This window comes from Lates calcarifer, linkage group LG5 (genome assembly GCF_001640805.2).
Source record: "Lates calcarifer isolate ASB-BC8 linkage group LG5, TLL_Latcal_v3, whole genome shotgun sequence".
Lineage (NCBI taxonomy): Eukaryota > Metazoa > Chordata > Actinopteri > Centropomidae > Lates > Lates calcarifer.
Window position 1 is genome coordinate 26,097,454 of NC_066837.1, and position 18,062 is coordinate 26,115,515.

Genomic DNA, 18,062 nt, shown 5'->3' on the forward strand with positions numbered 1-18,062 from the left:
ACTATCAGTATTTTCTCTGACCTTGAGAGAGTGGAGTGGCCACAGTTTCCGAGCATCCATATGAAATCACCAGAGAGGAGGAAACTTATTAGCAACACACTACAAGTCATTGCTGCCATTATGCTATCTGGGTGCACTCAGTCCCCAACTGAACCTTAAATGGAGCAACTTACCAGTTTCTTTCACATTTCCATTACATTGTTAATCATAAAGGTGAGTCAATTACACTTGAGGTGTTCTCCTCCTTGGTGCTCACAGCTTCAGCAGCCTAGTTGTATTTGTATTATCTACATTTACTGCTGTATACTTTACTGGCGGAAACTCTGCAGCTGTGGACGATACAAGACACAGGCTGGCTCTGTCTGTGACTCTGTGTCTGTGTGTCTGTCAATGGGACCTGACAGGCAGAACTGATTGGTGCTACGTGCGCTGAGCTGCCCAACAATTCACCACAGAGAGGTAGTTTTTGTTGGACTATTGCTGCCAAACCCAGTGCAGAGTGTGGCCTTAAAATTATCCTCAAAGATAAACAAAAAGGAACAACCAGTACCAACAGGACCACTGGCAGGCAATGTAATTATATGTAATTTGCTACACGAGGCTGGCATAGCAGCTAATGGTAACCAGACAACAGAGGCTATGTAGGGCCAAACATCAAGACCATTGATAATGTGGCTGTCTGAACAAAATGGTGGTAGGAGGAGGAATAAACAGGAAACCATGTAAGCTGTTTCTAAAACCTTTTTGAAAACAAATGATGTCATTTCATTTTTGAAATTGCCATAAGGACCACATCACCAGTTTGCATGAATGATGAATTCATTGTCATTACATTCTGAGGCTGCGCCCAGATGAGTGATCTGAGCTGTTCCTGCCGCTGGATTGCAGTGTCAGGGCCAAGAGCTCAACCCAATTCCCAACATGTCATCATACAGTGTAATTCATGAGCAGAACCGTCTAACACAGACAGAGACACTTTTTTTGTGTTCCAGCTTCTTGGTCAGCTGCAGTCTGATTGGACGTGTCTTTGAAAAAAATCAGTGGTGAACAGGGTTAAAGATCAAGCTTAAGTTTGGATGCAGAACCCAGCAGCCAGGTGTAAAATACACGGTGTGCTTAACACCCTCGTAAGCTCCTACAAGGATCACCCTCATCGCTCTCTCCACAGGGAAATAATGTCTCAGCCTGGTGCAAAGCAACTCTATTGGTGTTTATGTGTAGACAGGTTTAATGTGAATTTAATATTGACTTAATATTGCTGCAATCACTTTCTAGTCCGACAGTGAACGGTTGAAATTATGAATGAAATTATGGCTTAATGTATTTTCCTCGCATAGATGTATCTGAGTATATCCTTGTCTGCATTTGTGAATGCCGCTGAGGCGCTGCAACATGCAGGGCAATAAATTCTGAAGTCAACTAATTTTGGCTTCAACGTTCAGTGCTTTGCAGCAGCTCCCTGACCGATAAAGAGAAGAGTTCTCATGCTGTTGTTGTTGTTGTGTACTGCAATTGGAATGTAACATGTTGCCATGCTTACTGTGTTTGCATGTTCTTATTTCTTGCTTTTAGTAGGCAGCATAATAAAGAGCTTAGAGCCAGCAGGCAGGTAAACAACTCAGTCTCCACACTGGGCTGAGAGTCCACAGTGAGGAGATGGGTAGTCTGTTTTAATGGACTACACAGGCCACAGGCACAGACAGTCAGTCTGCACACTGAGCAGTGAAACCAGTGTTTAATTCCAGTTACTGCCCAATATGAGATGGTTTGTAAGCTAAGCAATGTCAAATATTGGTAATTTGATTGATAATGTGTTCACTCAGTCTGTTTAAGTCACTCATGGAGACAAGAACACAATCCTACACTTAACCATGCCCTTAATGACCTCTTGTAAACCACACATACAAAACTTAATTTACATTTGCGCAAACGACAAAGTTGGACAAAGATAAACACACCCAACATGAACACTAATAACCCAGCTTGAGAGGCAGTTAAGTTGTACAGACAACTGAAATGAGCTCGGTCAGAACTTTATAAATAACTGTCTTAGGATTTGACATGATGATCATTGGTGCTGGAACCTGATCTCAGAGTTGGATGACCACGAACTGCAATTGTGGGATCTGGCACAACAATTACTTAAGTTTCTGTGCATAAATAAATATCAAACACTATGCTAAAACAAGCAACGAAAAATCCTGTTCTTATTTGAGACACAATTTTACAAAATGTGTAGTGTTTGAAAACATGATTATGACTGTGTGACACACCCACACAGCTCCAAACACACAGCTCATACACTCAGTTTTGACAGCTGTACCCCAGGAATTCAAATGCAAAAAACTAACTTTGTCCTGACATGACACATAAAACAAATACCTGTATGTACACACATTTAATGGTCCTGTTTGTCTCATGCTTGCTTAAACAGAGATCAAAAGAGACACACACACACACACACACACACACACACAGTCGCTGGCATACACAGACAGACATGCTAAATCATCATCTCTTGTGCTGTAATCTCAAGCCATTTTCTTAACTGTCACTCCTTGCATACTGCCAGTAAAAAGCTACTTGTTTCTCTTCTGGTCAATGGACATTTGACATTTGAAGCTTGAGGACACACTGTGCCAGAGCAGCTACTTGTTTCATCAAAAACTTCAGTTGTTTTGACAGGGAGGAAGCCCCTGAATCCAGTTCAAACCTGCCTGTCCCAGCCTGCAGATGCAGGGTGGGCCTGATGCTCAGGAACTAGAGGGAGACCAGATAAGACACAGCATTCCTATGAGTTATCTGAAGTCATTATCCAGATAAACATTTGGTCTTGAGTGTATCATGAAGCATTTTGTGTCCTCAACTGCACAAAAACAAAACAGACACAAAAGCTTGCCCTTGAGCTGAGACAAGAAGAAGAAATCTAGGAATGAATCTGAGAATGAATCTTTAAGTAACAGTGAATGAAAGCCAAATAGTCCAAGAATCAAGGCAGTGTGTATGGCATGTGACACAAAGGCTAACAATTCTTTATAACAGCGGCAGCAGCAACAGCATCTCTGTCACTAGTGAATACACAGAACCAGCTGGTTAACTCTGCCATGCCATGAGAGTGTTTTTCCATGACGTCTCTGGTGCTCACATGTGTGTGTGCACTGTGTGCAGTGTATTTCCTCTCTTACATCAGAACACTTTTGTTCAGAATTTGTTAGCTTTTTGCATTATGAAAGCTTGCGCAATCTTTAAGATTTTACTTACAGAAAGAGGATTACAGACACAGCCATAATCAGGACTACATAAAATCAAAACTACAAATTGCTCTCATGAGGTGTTCATGATTAAATAGGATGTGAAAAATAGGAACAGTAATGGTTACTGGGAGATGCCCAGAAACTCTGTGATCAAACAACAGGTCTATACCTTGAGACATACATGCACTAGCAATAATGCAATACAGCCTGTTGTGACAGTGTGGTGTAGACAATAATCATCATAACATCCTCATGATGAGAAAGAGAAACAACTTACTTAAATGCAAAGACAAACTGTGGCATGAACACACAATGTGGCAAGATCTTATAGAAACTGTGGCGAAACTCAAAAAATAAAATAAAATAAAATAATAATAATCAAGAAAAGACAGACACCCTTGCAAACAATCAGGAAAGTGTTCCTAGAGTATCTAAATGTCCAAACCCCTGTGATAACTATTCTAATTTGTTTTTTTGTTCTGTTACTAAACTACTTTTTCACAGTAATGTATCAGAACACAGTGTGAAATATTATCACCAAAACACACCAGCATTTAATCTAATCTGCTCTTGAGCTCTCTTTGAACGAGTGAAAAGGAAGTGTGTGATTATAATGAGTAAATAACCTGTTTTGGCAACCCAAAGCAGTTATGATCAGACTGCTTGGTAAATAGAATTCCTTTAATTTAGTCACTACCCTATCTTTTTGAGGCAAGGCACGGGCAAAGCTCTCAATTTTACTTCTTCATTCAGCCCTTTAATTAAGTACAATTAAAATAAATACACTCCACTATCACAACGTCTGCCTACCTTGGGAGACTTAAAATTATTCAGGTGCTTGATATTTCCCACTTGTTCTGCATATTTATTCAGTAATGTCAAGCTTATGCTTAAATTAATCATTTGAATCACCTTAATAATTGTGGTTGTTTCAAGACATAGGAACCAGCTGTTCATAGACCAAATATGTAATGAGACACTTTGCACCAGTTCAATTATTCAAGATGAAAAGGATGGGCCTAAGTCCAAGGCAGGATACAGATTACCACATCTCATTAAACTTGTCACGAACCACATATCTCACATAGGAAGCTAGACACCAGCGCGGACACCAGCATACAGCAGATAAGAGACAAGGTCTATCAGCAGCTGTCAACAGGCAGTCAGGTTAGATTGAGTTAGACACACATGGCAAAACTGGAGGACGGACAGAATGTTGGCAACAAGTAGTGTGATACAGAGCCTGAGCTATGAGCTCGAGAATAAAGAGAGACTAACAGGAGCAAAGACAGGGGAGGGGAGATGACTGGTGCTGAGTCAGGCTGAGGCTCATTACAAGGACTGAGGAACAAAGACAAAAGACTGAGGAACAGGAACATGTTCTAACACCGAAACAGGAGACAGGTTTTAATGTAAGAGAGGAACATGATTGGACTCTGCCGGGTTTGGGATAAGGGACAGAACAGATCCAGAAAGATCCTGACTGGGTAACAGGAAGTCGGTCAGACAGAAACATGGACAGACAAGCAGTAAGAAACAGAGAGGCAGACAGAGATTCCAAGAGAAAGACATTCAGGCTTTGGATGAAGAGAGCTGTCCTGGTGGCTGTGGAATATTAACATCAGAGAACAAGAGAGAAACAAACTGAGAGATAGTGGGAGAGCTAAGCACCAGCATCATATATATGTTTCAGGCAGCAGACACACACACACACACACACACACACACAGAGTCATGAGCAATAGAATCTTAGAGAGCATTTATTCATACAAATATTACACACACACACACACACACACACACACACACACACACACACATATATATGTATGTGTGTATGTGTATATATATATATATATATATATATATATATATGTACTGTTTGTTTGTTAATGAATGAATCCATTATCAATATCTGTCGCAGTCACTTTCCTTCAGCCAGGTTAGCTGGAGTGTGACTGGTCTACCTGTAAGCTGTCTGGCACCCCAGCTGCTTTATGTTAAGTAAACTCATGCAGCAACTCCCGCCCTAATGTGCTGCGATTGGCTAGTGGCACTGTAAATCTTAATACCTGCTAAACATTATCATGTTAGCATTGTCCTGAGCATACTGAAATGATGATGTTAGCCTTCATCTTAAAGATGGAGCTGTTAGCACTGCTGTTGACTCTTGACGTAAGAAACTCCCCCAAAACTAAATCAGTCAGTCTGGTCTGGTCTTAACAGACTGCAACAACAGTAGGTAGGTGGCAAAGCAGAGCACTCCTCTTCAAGGCTCTCTTCTGATATTTTGTAGAAAAAAAGAATAGAATAAAATCAAATAAAACAAGATCTAGCATTTATTCTTCTCGATGAGACATACTGAGCAATAAAAACCTGTCTTATGCTGGATTACCATTTTAATAGGCATTAAAAATAAAGCCAACTCTGACTGGCAGGTCAATGGGGTAAACTGCTTTTGTGACTTTGGCTATGACATAACACTAACTGGGTCTAAGGTTGTGTGTGTGTGTGTGGAGGGCTGTTGCAATGGGCAGCATTAAATCAAGCTTTAACCTTCTTCTCAAATGAATATCAGCTGTCTTTAGTGGCTTTAAATACAGCACACCCCCATCAAAGGGTCAATCAGTAAACACTTGAGAACCCCAGGCCACCACCATGGTAACATAGGTCAGTTGTGGCAGGCTGTGGGATCTTAATGACACCAGTTATTGTGGTGCTGAATGGCAAATGGACTTGTACTTATATAGCGCTTTTCAAGTCATATCGAACCACTCAAAACGCTTTTACACTATACGTCACATTCACCCATTCACACACACATTCACTTGCTCTGCACACAAAGGGCTCTAACAAATTCACACCTATTCACACACAGATGGCACACATCGACATGGGGCAACATGGGGTTCAGTATCTTGTCCAAGGATACTTTGGCACAGGACTGGAGAAGCCGGGGATCGAACTGCTGACCTTCCGATCAGTGGGCGACCCGCTCTACCTCCTGAGCCACGTCAAGGATTCTTGTCTAAATTTACGAATGCAGGTCTATGTCTTCCTGTTCTAAAATAGATTGACCCATATCTTAAGTCAGCGGCCTTTTTAGGCCCTATACAACTCCTATCCATCTGTGTCAGAGGCATACAGTGACAACCTCATGCTGTCAAAAGGTCAGCTCTTGACATGTCATTAGTCTCTTTGTAGCATAGATAAAATATTCAGCTTATTATGCTAAGCTAATGGGCCATCACTGAAGTGATTAGCACTGCAGGTACAGACTCATAATCTATGTCCCTGGGTTGTATTGTCGAATGAATTGGCCCTGTTTAAAGTAGCACAAGGCCATCTGCTGAAGATTATCTGCCCTTCAAAGCTTATGTTAGACTAAATTAGCTCACTGGAATGATCTGTTGGGGAATACAAAAATTATCAAGTAACTCCAAGAGGAGTATTGCTGCCTTCTCTGCTATTATTACCAAACAGTATAACATTATCTAATCTACAGTTATTAGAGAATAAAAAATGTATTTAAAGTCTAAATTCAGAGAGAGGTATAAAAGTATAATGGCCAAAATACGCTAATGAAAACACAGGACAAATCTACCTTCATTCCATGTGCATTTGTTCAGCAACTAATCTAAATACTAATATAATTCACCAAAACAAAAGACAACACACACAGTAAATAGACAAACTTATCTAAATCAACAACTGCAGAACAAAATCTGTGAAGTTGTGTCTTGTGTGAATGAGGAAATTTACTTATTTAAACTTACTTATTAACATGACACTACCAATGATATTTGATATTCACATAAATACCACTTAATTAAATTGGTAATTTGAACAAAATATGTTTATTCAAAAATATCTTAAAATCAAGCACATCACATGAAATGTTGGTCAACACTTGCTTACACCTTTAAAACAGGACTGATTTGGGTGAATGGGAAATCCAGCACCGTTTTGTGTAGTGAGCTGGAACAAAGCCTTTGCCCGACAGTGTCTGGAACATATCTATTCAAATGTTTGTAATTTTCCAAAGCAGACAATCCAGCATGTGTCTTTATACATGCTTGGATGACACTTAACACAAACTACTTGGTCTCAAGCTTGAGGGTCACTAAAAACTTACTTAACCCTAGTAACACAGTATCAAGCCGGGCACATTGTTTTGGTTTTTATGTACTCAGATTTTAAAACATCAACATCTGAAGGTTCTATTGCTGCTGCAATACAATGCAAGGAAATGCTGCTCAAAGCACCAAATGTACATTTTGAATCAGTACGGAGCTATGTTTCCTTCTTTTCCTTTGGTAGAGTGTGTTCTACAGTTAGTAGCTGAGTTTTTAAAATTTCATTTCAATGCTTTGAAGAACACAAATAAAATTACAATTTATCTCCAGTGTATTTGGGCTGCAACAGAAATCTCAGAGACAGATACTTCAAAATCTCAGTAAACAAAACAGAACTGTCTGCATGGGTAGATACTACTAGGGAAGTTAATCTAATGATTGCAGTGTTATAATACTATATTATCCATTTAGGACTTAGGTCAATTATTAACTCTTTGAAAGTATGATACCTTTTGTATTTTGTGTGATCTCCAGTTTTTTGAGATAATCACCTTTTCATGTAACTTTCAAAAGACAAAATATATTTACAACATACAGTATATTTACAGTGAAGGAAAATAAAAGTTTCTAAGAGTGAAAAATACCTCATCAGCAACCATTAGCAGTTAGCCACTTCAAGTGAAAACAACTTCAACTTGCAGTTTCTCTAAAAGGACGCAGTTATTAGGATCATAATAAAAAGCAGGCCAGCAGCTTAACAAAAGGAAAAAACAAAAGGTTACGATTCAGTCTGCAACATTGGCTGTAAGGCAACTCCATGTTGGTTATCATCACACTCAGCATCACTTCCAGCTTCGTCTTTGATATTTTGTGGGACAGCATCTGCTGGTGATACAGTAATGTTATGTTTTACTTTGAAAATGTCCCACCTTTCAGGCAGCAGGCCATGGTTGAACATGAACAAAGCCAGTGCAGAAAAAAATAAGATGGTTATCAGGGTGCAGAGCATGGACACTGTTCTGATAGGGGACTTTTGGACATAGATGCCATTTTCCAACGTGCAACCGGGAAGATGAAGAACAACAGGAAGCCCTACAGCGTTTTCTCCCAACAGAATCCTTACAGTCAACCCTATGACGTAGCCCGCCATGGCACCATAACCATTTGTCACTTTAAAAAAAAGCACAGAGACGAGATGTGGGAACATAAGGGTGTAGGAAATGTCTGCTCCAAGAATCCAGAGGACCAGGGTGCTGTTGGTGTAGAACGTTATGGATGTCCCGACCAGACCAACCACCACCACTGTGACACGGAATCACCCATTGCATTTCATAGTCTGAAGCCTAGGGACATGGAGTCATAGAAAAGGAGATGCCTCATTATTCATTCATGTACCTGTGCTTTCCAGAATGGATTTGTGTGATTTGCTCACACCTCTAGACACACACTGGGCCCTATTTTATACTCAGTGTGAAGCGGCACCAAGCTCTATGCGAAGTGTCTTTGCTAGTTTCAAACTGATGCAGTTATTGTTTTCTTGTTTCCATGTTGTTTGAATAGCAAATGCACTTGTACCCATTTGAGCGCTCATGGGCATGTAGGTCTTAAAATGAGGTGTAGTGAGGCGCATTATCAGTGCATTGCTATCTTGTGGTCGCGGAAAGCAAGTCAATGGTGCAGTATTTCATGCATTGCATAACATTGCCAAGCATCATAGAAGTCTCCTGGTCATGAATGAGGACACCTTACAGGTCCGCAGAGGATGTGATGCTGCACTGCATTTGTCAGTGCCAGTGAAGTCAAATATACCAGCAGCAGAACAGGCACAGAGAGAAGCTGGCAAGAAGCAGCTGGTGGGTTTTAAAGGGAATGGGAGATGACCCTCCCATGTTTTACTCTGATTCATGGATTTATACCATGTTATGTCAAAACACAGCCAGTATAATGCCTCTGAGCCATGCCCGCGGCTCTGCAACCTTTTTTTCAGAGGCTTTGGACACATCCTAAATGCAGTTGCACCAGTTGCTTTAGACCATGTGCTTAGACTGTTAAAATAGAGCCCACTGTGCCGCTAAGCTACCACCATCAACATCTTGTACTCTTTACCTGTTTACGCAGGACATTCTTGTAGATGTTTGACGAGAAAACAGAAGTTGCAGATAACAAGCCAGAGTCTGTGGATGACATGACAGCAGCAGCCACAGCTCCAATTCCAATGATTGAGATGTAAGATGGAGTGAGGTATTGTAGGGTTAGGGGAAGGACCAAACTGTGTTCACCACGTAAATGTGGAGGTGGAGAGCCGTACAGCGTCAGGTTCCAGTCTGGACAAAAGAAATAATTGTTAAATTCTTGTAAAATTTCCCTACCAGAATACTATACCCATCAGCACAGTTTTGCTATTTAAGGCAGTTCTGTACCAAGTCAGACTTTACCAACTAAGGGAATTATGCAATTTTTACACTAGATTATCATATAAATTAAAGTTGTGTATCAATTGATTTAGGACATGCTCTAAAAGCAACAGTTACATACTATTACCTCATAAAGTTGCAAATGTGTTAGTAAATACTTAATTATTAACACAACTAGCAGAAACACAGCATCATTAGCATTCATTTGGACTTTTAGCTGTTTGACTGAAACCCAGAAGGGAACTATCTATCTCTTTACTTACTAAATGTTCCAATGTGGGCACCATTTTGTCTCCCTGCTTAGGTTCAAGTAGTGCACAGTGTTTATCAGAGCGTTTTCAGGGAAAACAATTGCCTATTGTGGTTGTTAATAAGGTTGTTGAGAGCATTGAAAGTCAACCAAATTCAAATGCTGCACAGGGAGAACTATAAAGCTAGGTGATATTTTTTGTGGAGCCCCTTTAACATAAGACATTTATTCCACTGATAACATAAAACATTGAACTTCTGCATCTTAAAGTTATTACTTTTTCATCAAGTAAAGAAAAACTCCATAGAACTGTGTGTATTTTGTTTCCCAACATCTTTACATAACAATCACAGGTTGTCAAAAGTATTGTAAAGTGTGAGTGCTCTAGTATGAGTAATACTAACTGCTGATGCGACGAACACCTCTGTTTAATACTGATGAAATGGTTTGTGGGCGATCAAGAGGTAGGAGTATTTTACGGTAAATTGGGAAACAACATTCTCACAGAGAGCCCAGAAATGAGTGGTATCTTAGGACCTACACTATGTGAGTCTAGTTGGGTTTCTAGTAGTACTGCATATTGCCATACTGTTGGTCTGTTTGTGTAAACCCCAAGGGAAACCCCCAGGGGAAAGGGTGTTACCACGGACACTTGTAAAAGTAAGCTATACTCACATTAACCCTTGGTAATATATAGAGACCATGCAATATGCAGATGAAGGAAAGCAACTAGTGCTGCTTTCTCTGCTTTACTGCAAAATGACTAACTATCAGTAATTTGTCCAAAGAAAACAAATAGCTACAGATCACAATGTGTCTATATTAAAGATCTGTCATTCTCTCTAATTCAATTCCCACCTGTGGAGGCAGCGACAGCCCCGACCAAAATGGAGGGGATTCCCAGTATAGCAATGACAAGAGCAGCAGCGTAGCAAGTTAACTGGGCTGTTCGTGATGAGGAGGCAGACAGCGTCCTCTGGTGGAAACTCTGAAATGAGACACTGCCAAGACCCTGGAAAAAAGAGCAGGGGGGGAGGGGGTAGATGCATGCTAAATAAAGAGAAAGGTGAGGAAGACAAGGAAAAGAACTAGGAGACAAACTGGTAGAGAGCATTTCTCCATCAGACTGAAGAAATATTTCTGTGAAGTTCAGGAAGAAACAAGGCTGTAAAGATATATACTGCTCTGACAAATTGACATATTTGCTCACTGTGATTCATCTATTCCCACTATACTTCTATTCAAGTGCTACAATCTGTCACAGAATGTGTTGTGCAAAAGGCAGCAAAACACTTTAGTAAGGTCACTGGTCCAACGCAGGGTTTACCTGCATGCATTCTGCATGATTGCATTCTTTAAGCTGTGAGAGGAAACTAAAGCAGCCACAGAAGAACTCAGCATAGACTCACTGCTGACTTTCAGACCATAGACACCACATGTGTGAAGTAACAGTTCTAGCCATTGAACTGCAGTGTAGACCTATACCGTCACTATATACAGTATGAATGTGTTACACTTCTGACAGTACATGGCATCGTCATTTAGGGGCAGAGTGGGACTCACCTTCAGACTGGCAGTTAAATATGTAGAGTCTTCCACTATTACAGGGTGGTAAAGAGGAAGAGGCGAGCTTTTCATTTTAAATACTATGTATACCCATCATCCTATAGATATTGAAGGATGAGGATCTGGGGAGTTTGGAGGCCAGGTCAACACCTTGGCCTCTTTGTCATGTTCTTCAAGACATTTCTGAGCAGTTTGTGTAACATCCAGATGAATGTCAGGACCCAAAGTTTTCCAGCAGAACACTGTATTGTAACAAGATGATCAATTTTATTCACTTCACCTGTCAGAGGTTTTAATGTTGTGACTGAACAGTGTACATTTATTACAATTACAAGTTATATCAGCTTTGTTATATAGAACTGGAGAAAGTCAGTCTCCAAATGAACAACATCTCACAGCCGCACATGAGCATAAACTACCTGATGATCAATGTTGCCCAAGCCATCTGTTCTCAGTCCAGTTTTGTCTGCCTGTAACTGCTTGTATGACCACTTGCCTCCCCTGTAACTATCACCTGCCTGCTTTTGCCCTTTGGTTCTCTTTAACTGTTTGCATTGCCCTCACACTGCCTGCTAATTTATTTAGTAAAGACTGCTTTAATCAAGACTGCCTTGACAAAAGAAACCCAGTGTGCTGGGGCAACTCAAATTCACTTACAACAATCCTCTACATATTCAGGGAACCTCTCTGACATTCTCCCTTATCCACAGCCTTATTTTGGACCCATGGCTAGCTTATTTCAGTTGTATAAATAATACAAGGCATTGCTTGATGATTCTCCTGACTAAGAGAGAATAGACTCTACAGTTAGAAAGCACAGTTTTTCCTCACAGAGAAAATCTGATGTTAAGCTTCTACAATGATGTATTAATAGAGGATAAAGTCACTGAATGCTGGCACAAACTGGGGACAAAATCAGTAAGTACAGTGGGTATTTCTAAATGGGTGGGGCTGTCCTCCGGTACACCAAATTGGGCAATTTATCAATAAAAATTAACAAACTTGAGCTTCTAGTGCTCTGGCCAGAACTAGCTTCCCTGTCATCAGCAGCAGAGCCACTGTTGCCAGGATGCGTGCATTAAAGAAAATGCTTATATTCTGTTCTGATGGTCTAATGTTGGGGGTTGACATCTGTCCATCTTTTCCCATGCAGAGGGGCTAAGACGAGCAGTGGGGGGGTGGGGGGGTGGACATATACTTGCCTAAAGGTTCAAGTCGTGTACGTCAAAAGGTATGCTACTGATGATGAAAATTCAGCTTACCAGCATTAGAAAGTCATCAATCCACTTCCAAACTTTGTCCTGCTCCAGAGTGCCGATCCAGGGTTCTTGAAATGTGTGGTTGAAAGCAGTGTGGGCAATGTTTGCAGATGTAGGGCTGAGCAGAAGGAAGGGAACACACAGCCACTGCAAACAGATATTGAAATCATCAGAGTGAAGACCATAGCACAACAAGTTGGAAATTTTGTCAGATGGTAAACTGAAATATGACCTAGGAACATTCATGATTTCCTCCTTCTTTTTACTTTACTTTTCCGTTGACAGGGTCTATGTGCTTGTGAGTGTGTCTCCCATACTGCTAACTGCTGTTCAGGATTAACTGTATCATGGTACAATTTCTTAAAAGATTAAAATTTTTTGCATTTTGCCTTTTACAGTAGAAACAGACAGGAAACATGGGGTGAAAGCAAGAGCTATGAACGCACAACAAAAGTTCCTAGCTGGAATCAAACCAGGGTCTTTGCAGTTACATGGTATGCTCCATAGGTCTTGGAGACTTTCCTGGATTGGGGTAAGTGTTTTTGTCATTTGCAATGTTTGCTCCCAGTAACTTTAAGGAGCCCTGTGTCAATTTTATTTTGTTAACTTCTTTAGACTGACAGTCACTAAAGTACAATAAACAAAGAAACAAGTTTATTTCAGGGGGTTAAACAACTGTTAGTGGCTTAACTCTCTGGAACCCTAACCTTGTGAGAAAAAATACAAGGATTTTACCCTGGTAATTGAAATTAAAATGTCAGGTGGTGGAGCTTCATATTCGATGTTAATATACTGTACACAGCTGTAACTACTGTACAGTATGTCTTCAAAATGAACGTGATTCTGTATAAGATGCTGTTACTCACCAAACTGAAGAAAGCTAGAGAGAGCTGGATGACATCAGTGTAAGCCACAGAATAAAGGCCTCCTAACAAAGTGTAGACGATGGCCACAGCTGACGAGATCCAAGCAGAATAAACATAGGGCAAGTCCAGTATCACACTCATAGTTGCTCCTGTGAGACAGACCCACAAACACAGATAGGCAAATTTAAATGCTAAACCACTGACTGAAAATGTGTGTTTTTACTTGGTAGGTTGATGTGTTTACCTAAGCCAAGCAGAGTGCAGGACACCCATAGCACATCCACCAGCACAGAGGGCAGTACTAGAGCGCCACTCAGTACTCTGCCATACTTAATCTGAAATGGGTCCATCATGGTGATATACTTCTTGTCCCTCATTGGCTTGGCAAAGAAGAGACCACCTTGTGCAGTGGATGAGATATCAACTATTAATTTGTGTTTGACATTTTAATTGTACTGCAACTTGACAATGTTAAGTATATCAAGTTCACCAAAATGAAAACAATGTTCCTGTGTGTTCAGTGCTGTGCATTTTAGTGTAGCTGATTTAGTTTGCTGTAAGGGACATAAAATGAATAACATTTAGAAAACATCATTTAGATCAAATGAGTCATACAGAAACAATGCATTTATGTCTGATATATAGATCAACACAGCCTCCTGTCTCTTATAGTGAACTATATGTCTTACCTATTATGAAAGACACAGAGTACTGTATAGGCATAAGAGCCCATATCAAACCCATTTTAGGAGTGTACACTGCCTCAGCTATACCCAGGATAAAACCACCTCCGACCCACGTAGCTGCAGAAAAATCACACACATACACAAATAAAATGCTTTCATCAGAGTATACTTTCCTGGAGGACGTCCCCATGTAATAATTTTAGTAATTCCAGACTAAAATTATCAGCTCAAATCAGCTGCTACATGAGCCAAGATCACAAATCTGAGCATGCTGACATGAGATGACATTCGATAATGAGACAATTATACTATTATTATTATCCTATAATTTACTTTTGCTTCTTTTGTTGTCTAGAGAGAATAATATTTTCACAGGTTAACAAGATAATAAAACTGATCTAGGAAAAACTGTCTTTGCTGTAATGTCAACTAAAACTCAAAACTTAAATGTCTTCAACAACACTGTCATCAGCTATTCTCTACCTGCTTTTGCAGAGCCTGTACATTGCACACTGTCCAATGTCTGTTTTAAATGTCTTTATTAATAATGGTTAAATAAAGAGAAAATTAATCTGTTGTCATAAGAAGGCAACTTTATTTATCTAGAAATAACAAGATAAATAACTACATCGTGAAAAAATAATATATGACAAAATAAATTATGATAACCCATTATGATTACCTTCTATCAGCTGAGCTGAGTCCCACTGAACAACTTACCAGTCATGGTGAAAACCCCAACCAGCAAGCTGATATTCCTGTCTCCAAGGAGCACCACTTCGGTCCTGTCTCCATGGCTCTTCCTCTCAGCCTGCCTGGACTTTCGGGCGGCCCACACCCCTGTCCCCAAAATAAGGATGTAGAACACCACCACCGCAACCACACCAGGGATATTCAGTGCCATGGTGGTCAGCCACTATGGAGCACACTGACAGACAGATCAGCTGAATGGATAACAAATACTGATACTGTATTTCGACCAAGAGTGTGTACGAACAAAGGTCACCAACAGAGTTGGGAACCTGATAATCATGTTTTAGAAGCACCACAGGTAGCGATATTGTTGATGTTGACCAACTTAACCTGCCAAGTTTGGCAAAGAAAAGGCAATGCACACAAAACCATGATAGTGATAATTAATTTCAGAGTATCTCCAAGTATCTCTTTGTCCACACCATTTTAAGTACGCCTGATTCTGCTGCCACAACACTTCATGTAAACATTCAAAGGTCATACAGATAACATTGGGGAAACATTTGTATTAGTGAGGTTTAATACTAACAGAGACAAAGGGACAGGGACACAGTGTGTCAGCGCGCTTGCAGTAGAAATGCAGTAGCTACAACACTTGAAACTAGGACAGTAAATGAGGGCAGTGGGTGAAATACCAAAACACACTTACCACTCACCACATAAAACTGGTTAAAAAGGCTTGCACTGACTTGCAGTCAGTGCACACTGACATAGCTTACAGTAAGCAGCACAGCCAGCAGAACTGCACAAAAATTCAGCTGCACTAAACCATACCTCTGCAGCTGAGACAATTAACTAATTGGTCAAATGTAAGTAATTTATCAGACAAAAAACTCCAAACATTCTCTGGTGTCAGTTTCACCGGTGTGACGATTTTCTGCTATTCACTGTTTATATGTCTTTGTTCATTTCTTGGGATTTTTAAAAATCCTTTTCACTATTTTCTTGGTTTATAGACCAAATAATAAATCTTTTAATGGAAGAAGGTAACAGGCAGATGAAAAAATTAGGAAGATTATTGATAATTGCAGCTCTACATGCTGACTAAAGCTAAAGCTATCAAACCATTACCATGTGTCACCGTTAGCAGGCAGAATTGACTCTACTACACTTTCTACACTAACTTTCAGAGATCGTTGTGAGAATGTACAATACACGTAAGTCAGTGTAAAATGATACATTTTAAAAACCTTTTAAGACCCAATTATCGCCGTAGAGTTAACTTCCTACAGTATGTAGATTGCATCTGGTATATATCTCATAATATGACTGCATTTCAACACTCGGGGCCAAACGTTTACAACTTGTAGCTCGCTAACTTCTCCCGAAGTAGCCCATTACTGCTGAGCCACATGTTACCGAAGCCGCATTGGGACTGTATGCCTTTTGAACAGCTCTGGTTCAAACTTATTTATCTGAGCTTCTGACGTAAATAAACTATTAAAATGACCCATACATCCATTATAATGAAAATAAGTTAGCAAACTGTTTGAAACACATATTTACGTTGGCTACTTTATAATTGTTTCGCAAGTAGCTAGCATTAGCTAAATAGCATTCCTTCCACCATCCTAATAAGCAGTGACTTAATGACTTGAAAACAACTAAACAATTCGATTCAACAAATTTATTCATATTCTCTGGAGCAATGACTAAGGCAAAAGGACAAAAGTCTTACTTTGACATCAGCAGGTCCGCCACAGTCTACTCTTCTGGAAGCAAGGTTATAGTTGGGGAGAAGCTGTAGAGGGAGGATATACTGTGGCTGCTCCGTTCCATTGTCTAACAATGAATACGGTCATTTACAAACAAGGACCAACCAGAAATCATTGTTTTTTGGGGAATGCGCATGAATAGATTAGTCGACAATTCGACACAACAAATATAGTCGACATTTATTTTTACGAGTCGACTAATTTTTATTTGACAAACTTTTAATCGGGTGGAGGTGGGAGGAGATCATTTACTTTATAAAGACGCGGACCCAATATTTATGGTACTGTTGTGCTGAAATCATAGACTGTATATAAAGTACAAGGTAGTTGGTGGCTGCGCACTGATGGTTTTACCCAGTTGTAGTTCATTTCTAAACAATCGACATAAATGTCCTCTGAACTTGAGCTTGAGTTGTGGTATTACCCTGTGTTTACGTGGTTTCTTTATTTACATGTTACACATGGAACACAGGCTTTCTACTGGAAAAATGTCTCCAAGTTCAAATAGCCCTGATGACATAGTATGGGTAATTTGTAGATTTTGCAAAGGCCCTCCACAGTCACAACTGTTTTCACAGCCTGAATAAACTGAACTTGATGAGTTTCACTGGTGAACAGGTGTTTCACTTAACGTTTCCTTTAATAGTAGTTTACTTTACTTTAGTCAAATACAGATCAAGTCAAATTTTATTTACATAGCCCAATCACAAATCTTCCCTTATTACAATTCCCTCCTCCTTAAACCCTCAAATCGGACAAGGACAAACTCTTCAAAAAGACCCTTTAATGAGAAAGATGGAAGAAACCTCTGGAGGGGCAACAGAGGAGGGATCCCTTTTCCAGAACAAGCCTGTGAATATTCTCATTCATCCAGATCATAGTTATCTCAAGGAAGTTTTAACCGAAGTTGTAGTCTAGAACAAAAGCAACTTTCTAGCCTACAACTAAGTCCAGTTGCTTTCGATTAAAACTTCCTTGAGGTTTTCCAGAACACACAGACAGAAAGCAGATTTGCAGTAAGGACAATCAGGATGATGACAACGTCATAGATTGTAAATGTTAATGAAGAATATGATCTGGGAGGACATCAAGCAACTTCCAGTCAAGAAGCCTTGGAAAGAGGCTATACAAACATACTGCACAAGAGGCACAACAAGCACATCGTTCACCCAGAGGTAGAGAGAGGGAAGGAGGAGGCTGGGACACCTGGACGATGAAGATCC

General features: G+C 40.1%; 1 protein-coding gene across 1 annotated transcript; it reads right to left on the reverse strand.

Moving 5' to 3' along the window:
- Positions 1 to 7,824: 7,824 nt before the first annotated feature.
- LOC108900148 (high affinity choline transporter 1-like) lies at positions 7,825 to 15,553 on the reverse strand. Its single transcript, XM_018701028.2, is given in 9 exon segments — positions 7,825 to 8,642; positions 8,644 to 8,673; positions 9,437 to 9,654; positions 10,853 to 11,006; positions 12,823 to 12,966; positions 13,686 to 13,834; positions 13,930 to 14,085; positions 14,375 to 14,488; positions 15,092 to 15,553. Coding segments are annotated over 9 exon segments (1,683 nt in total). The 5' UTR covers positions 15,276 to 15,553; the 3' UTR covers positions 7,825 to 8,108.
- Between the last annotated feature and the right edge of the window lie 2,509 nt (positions 15,554 to 18,062).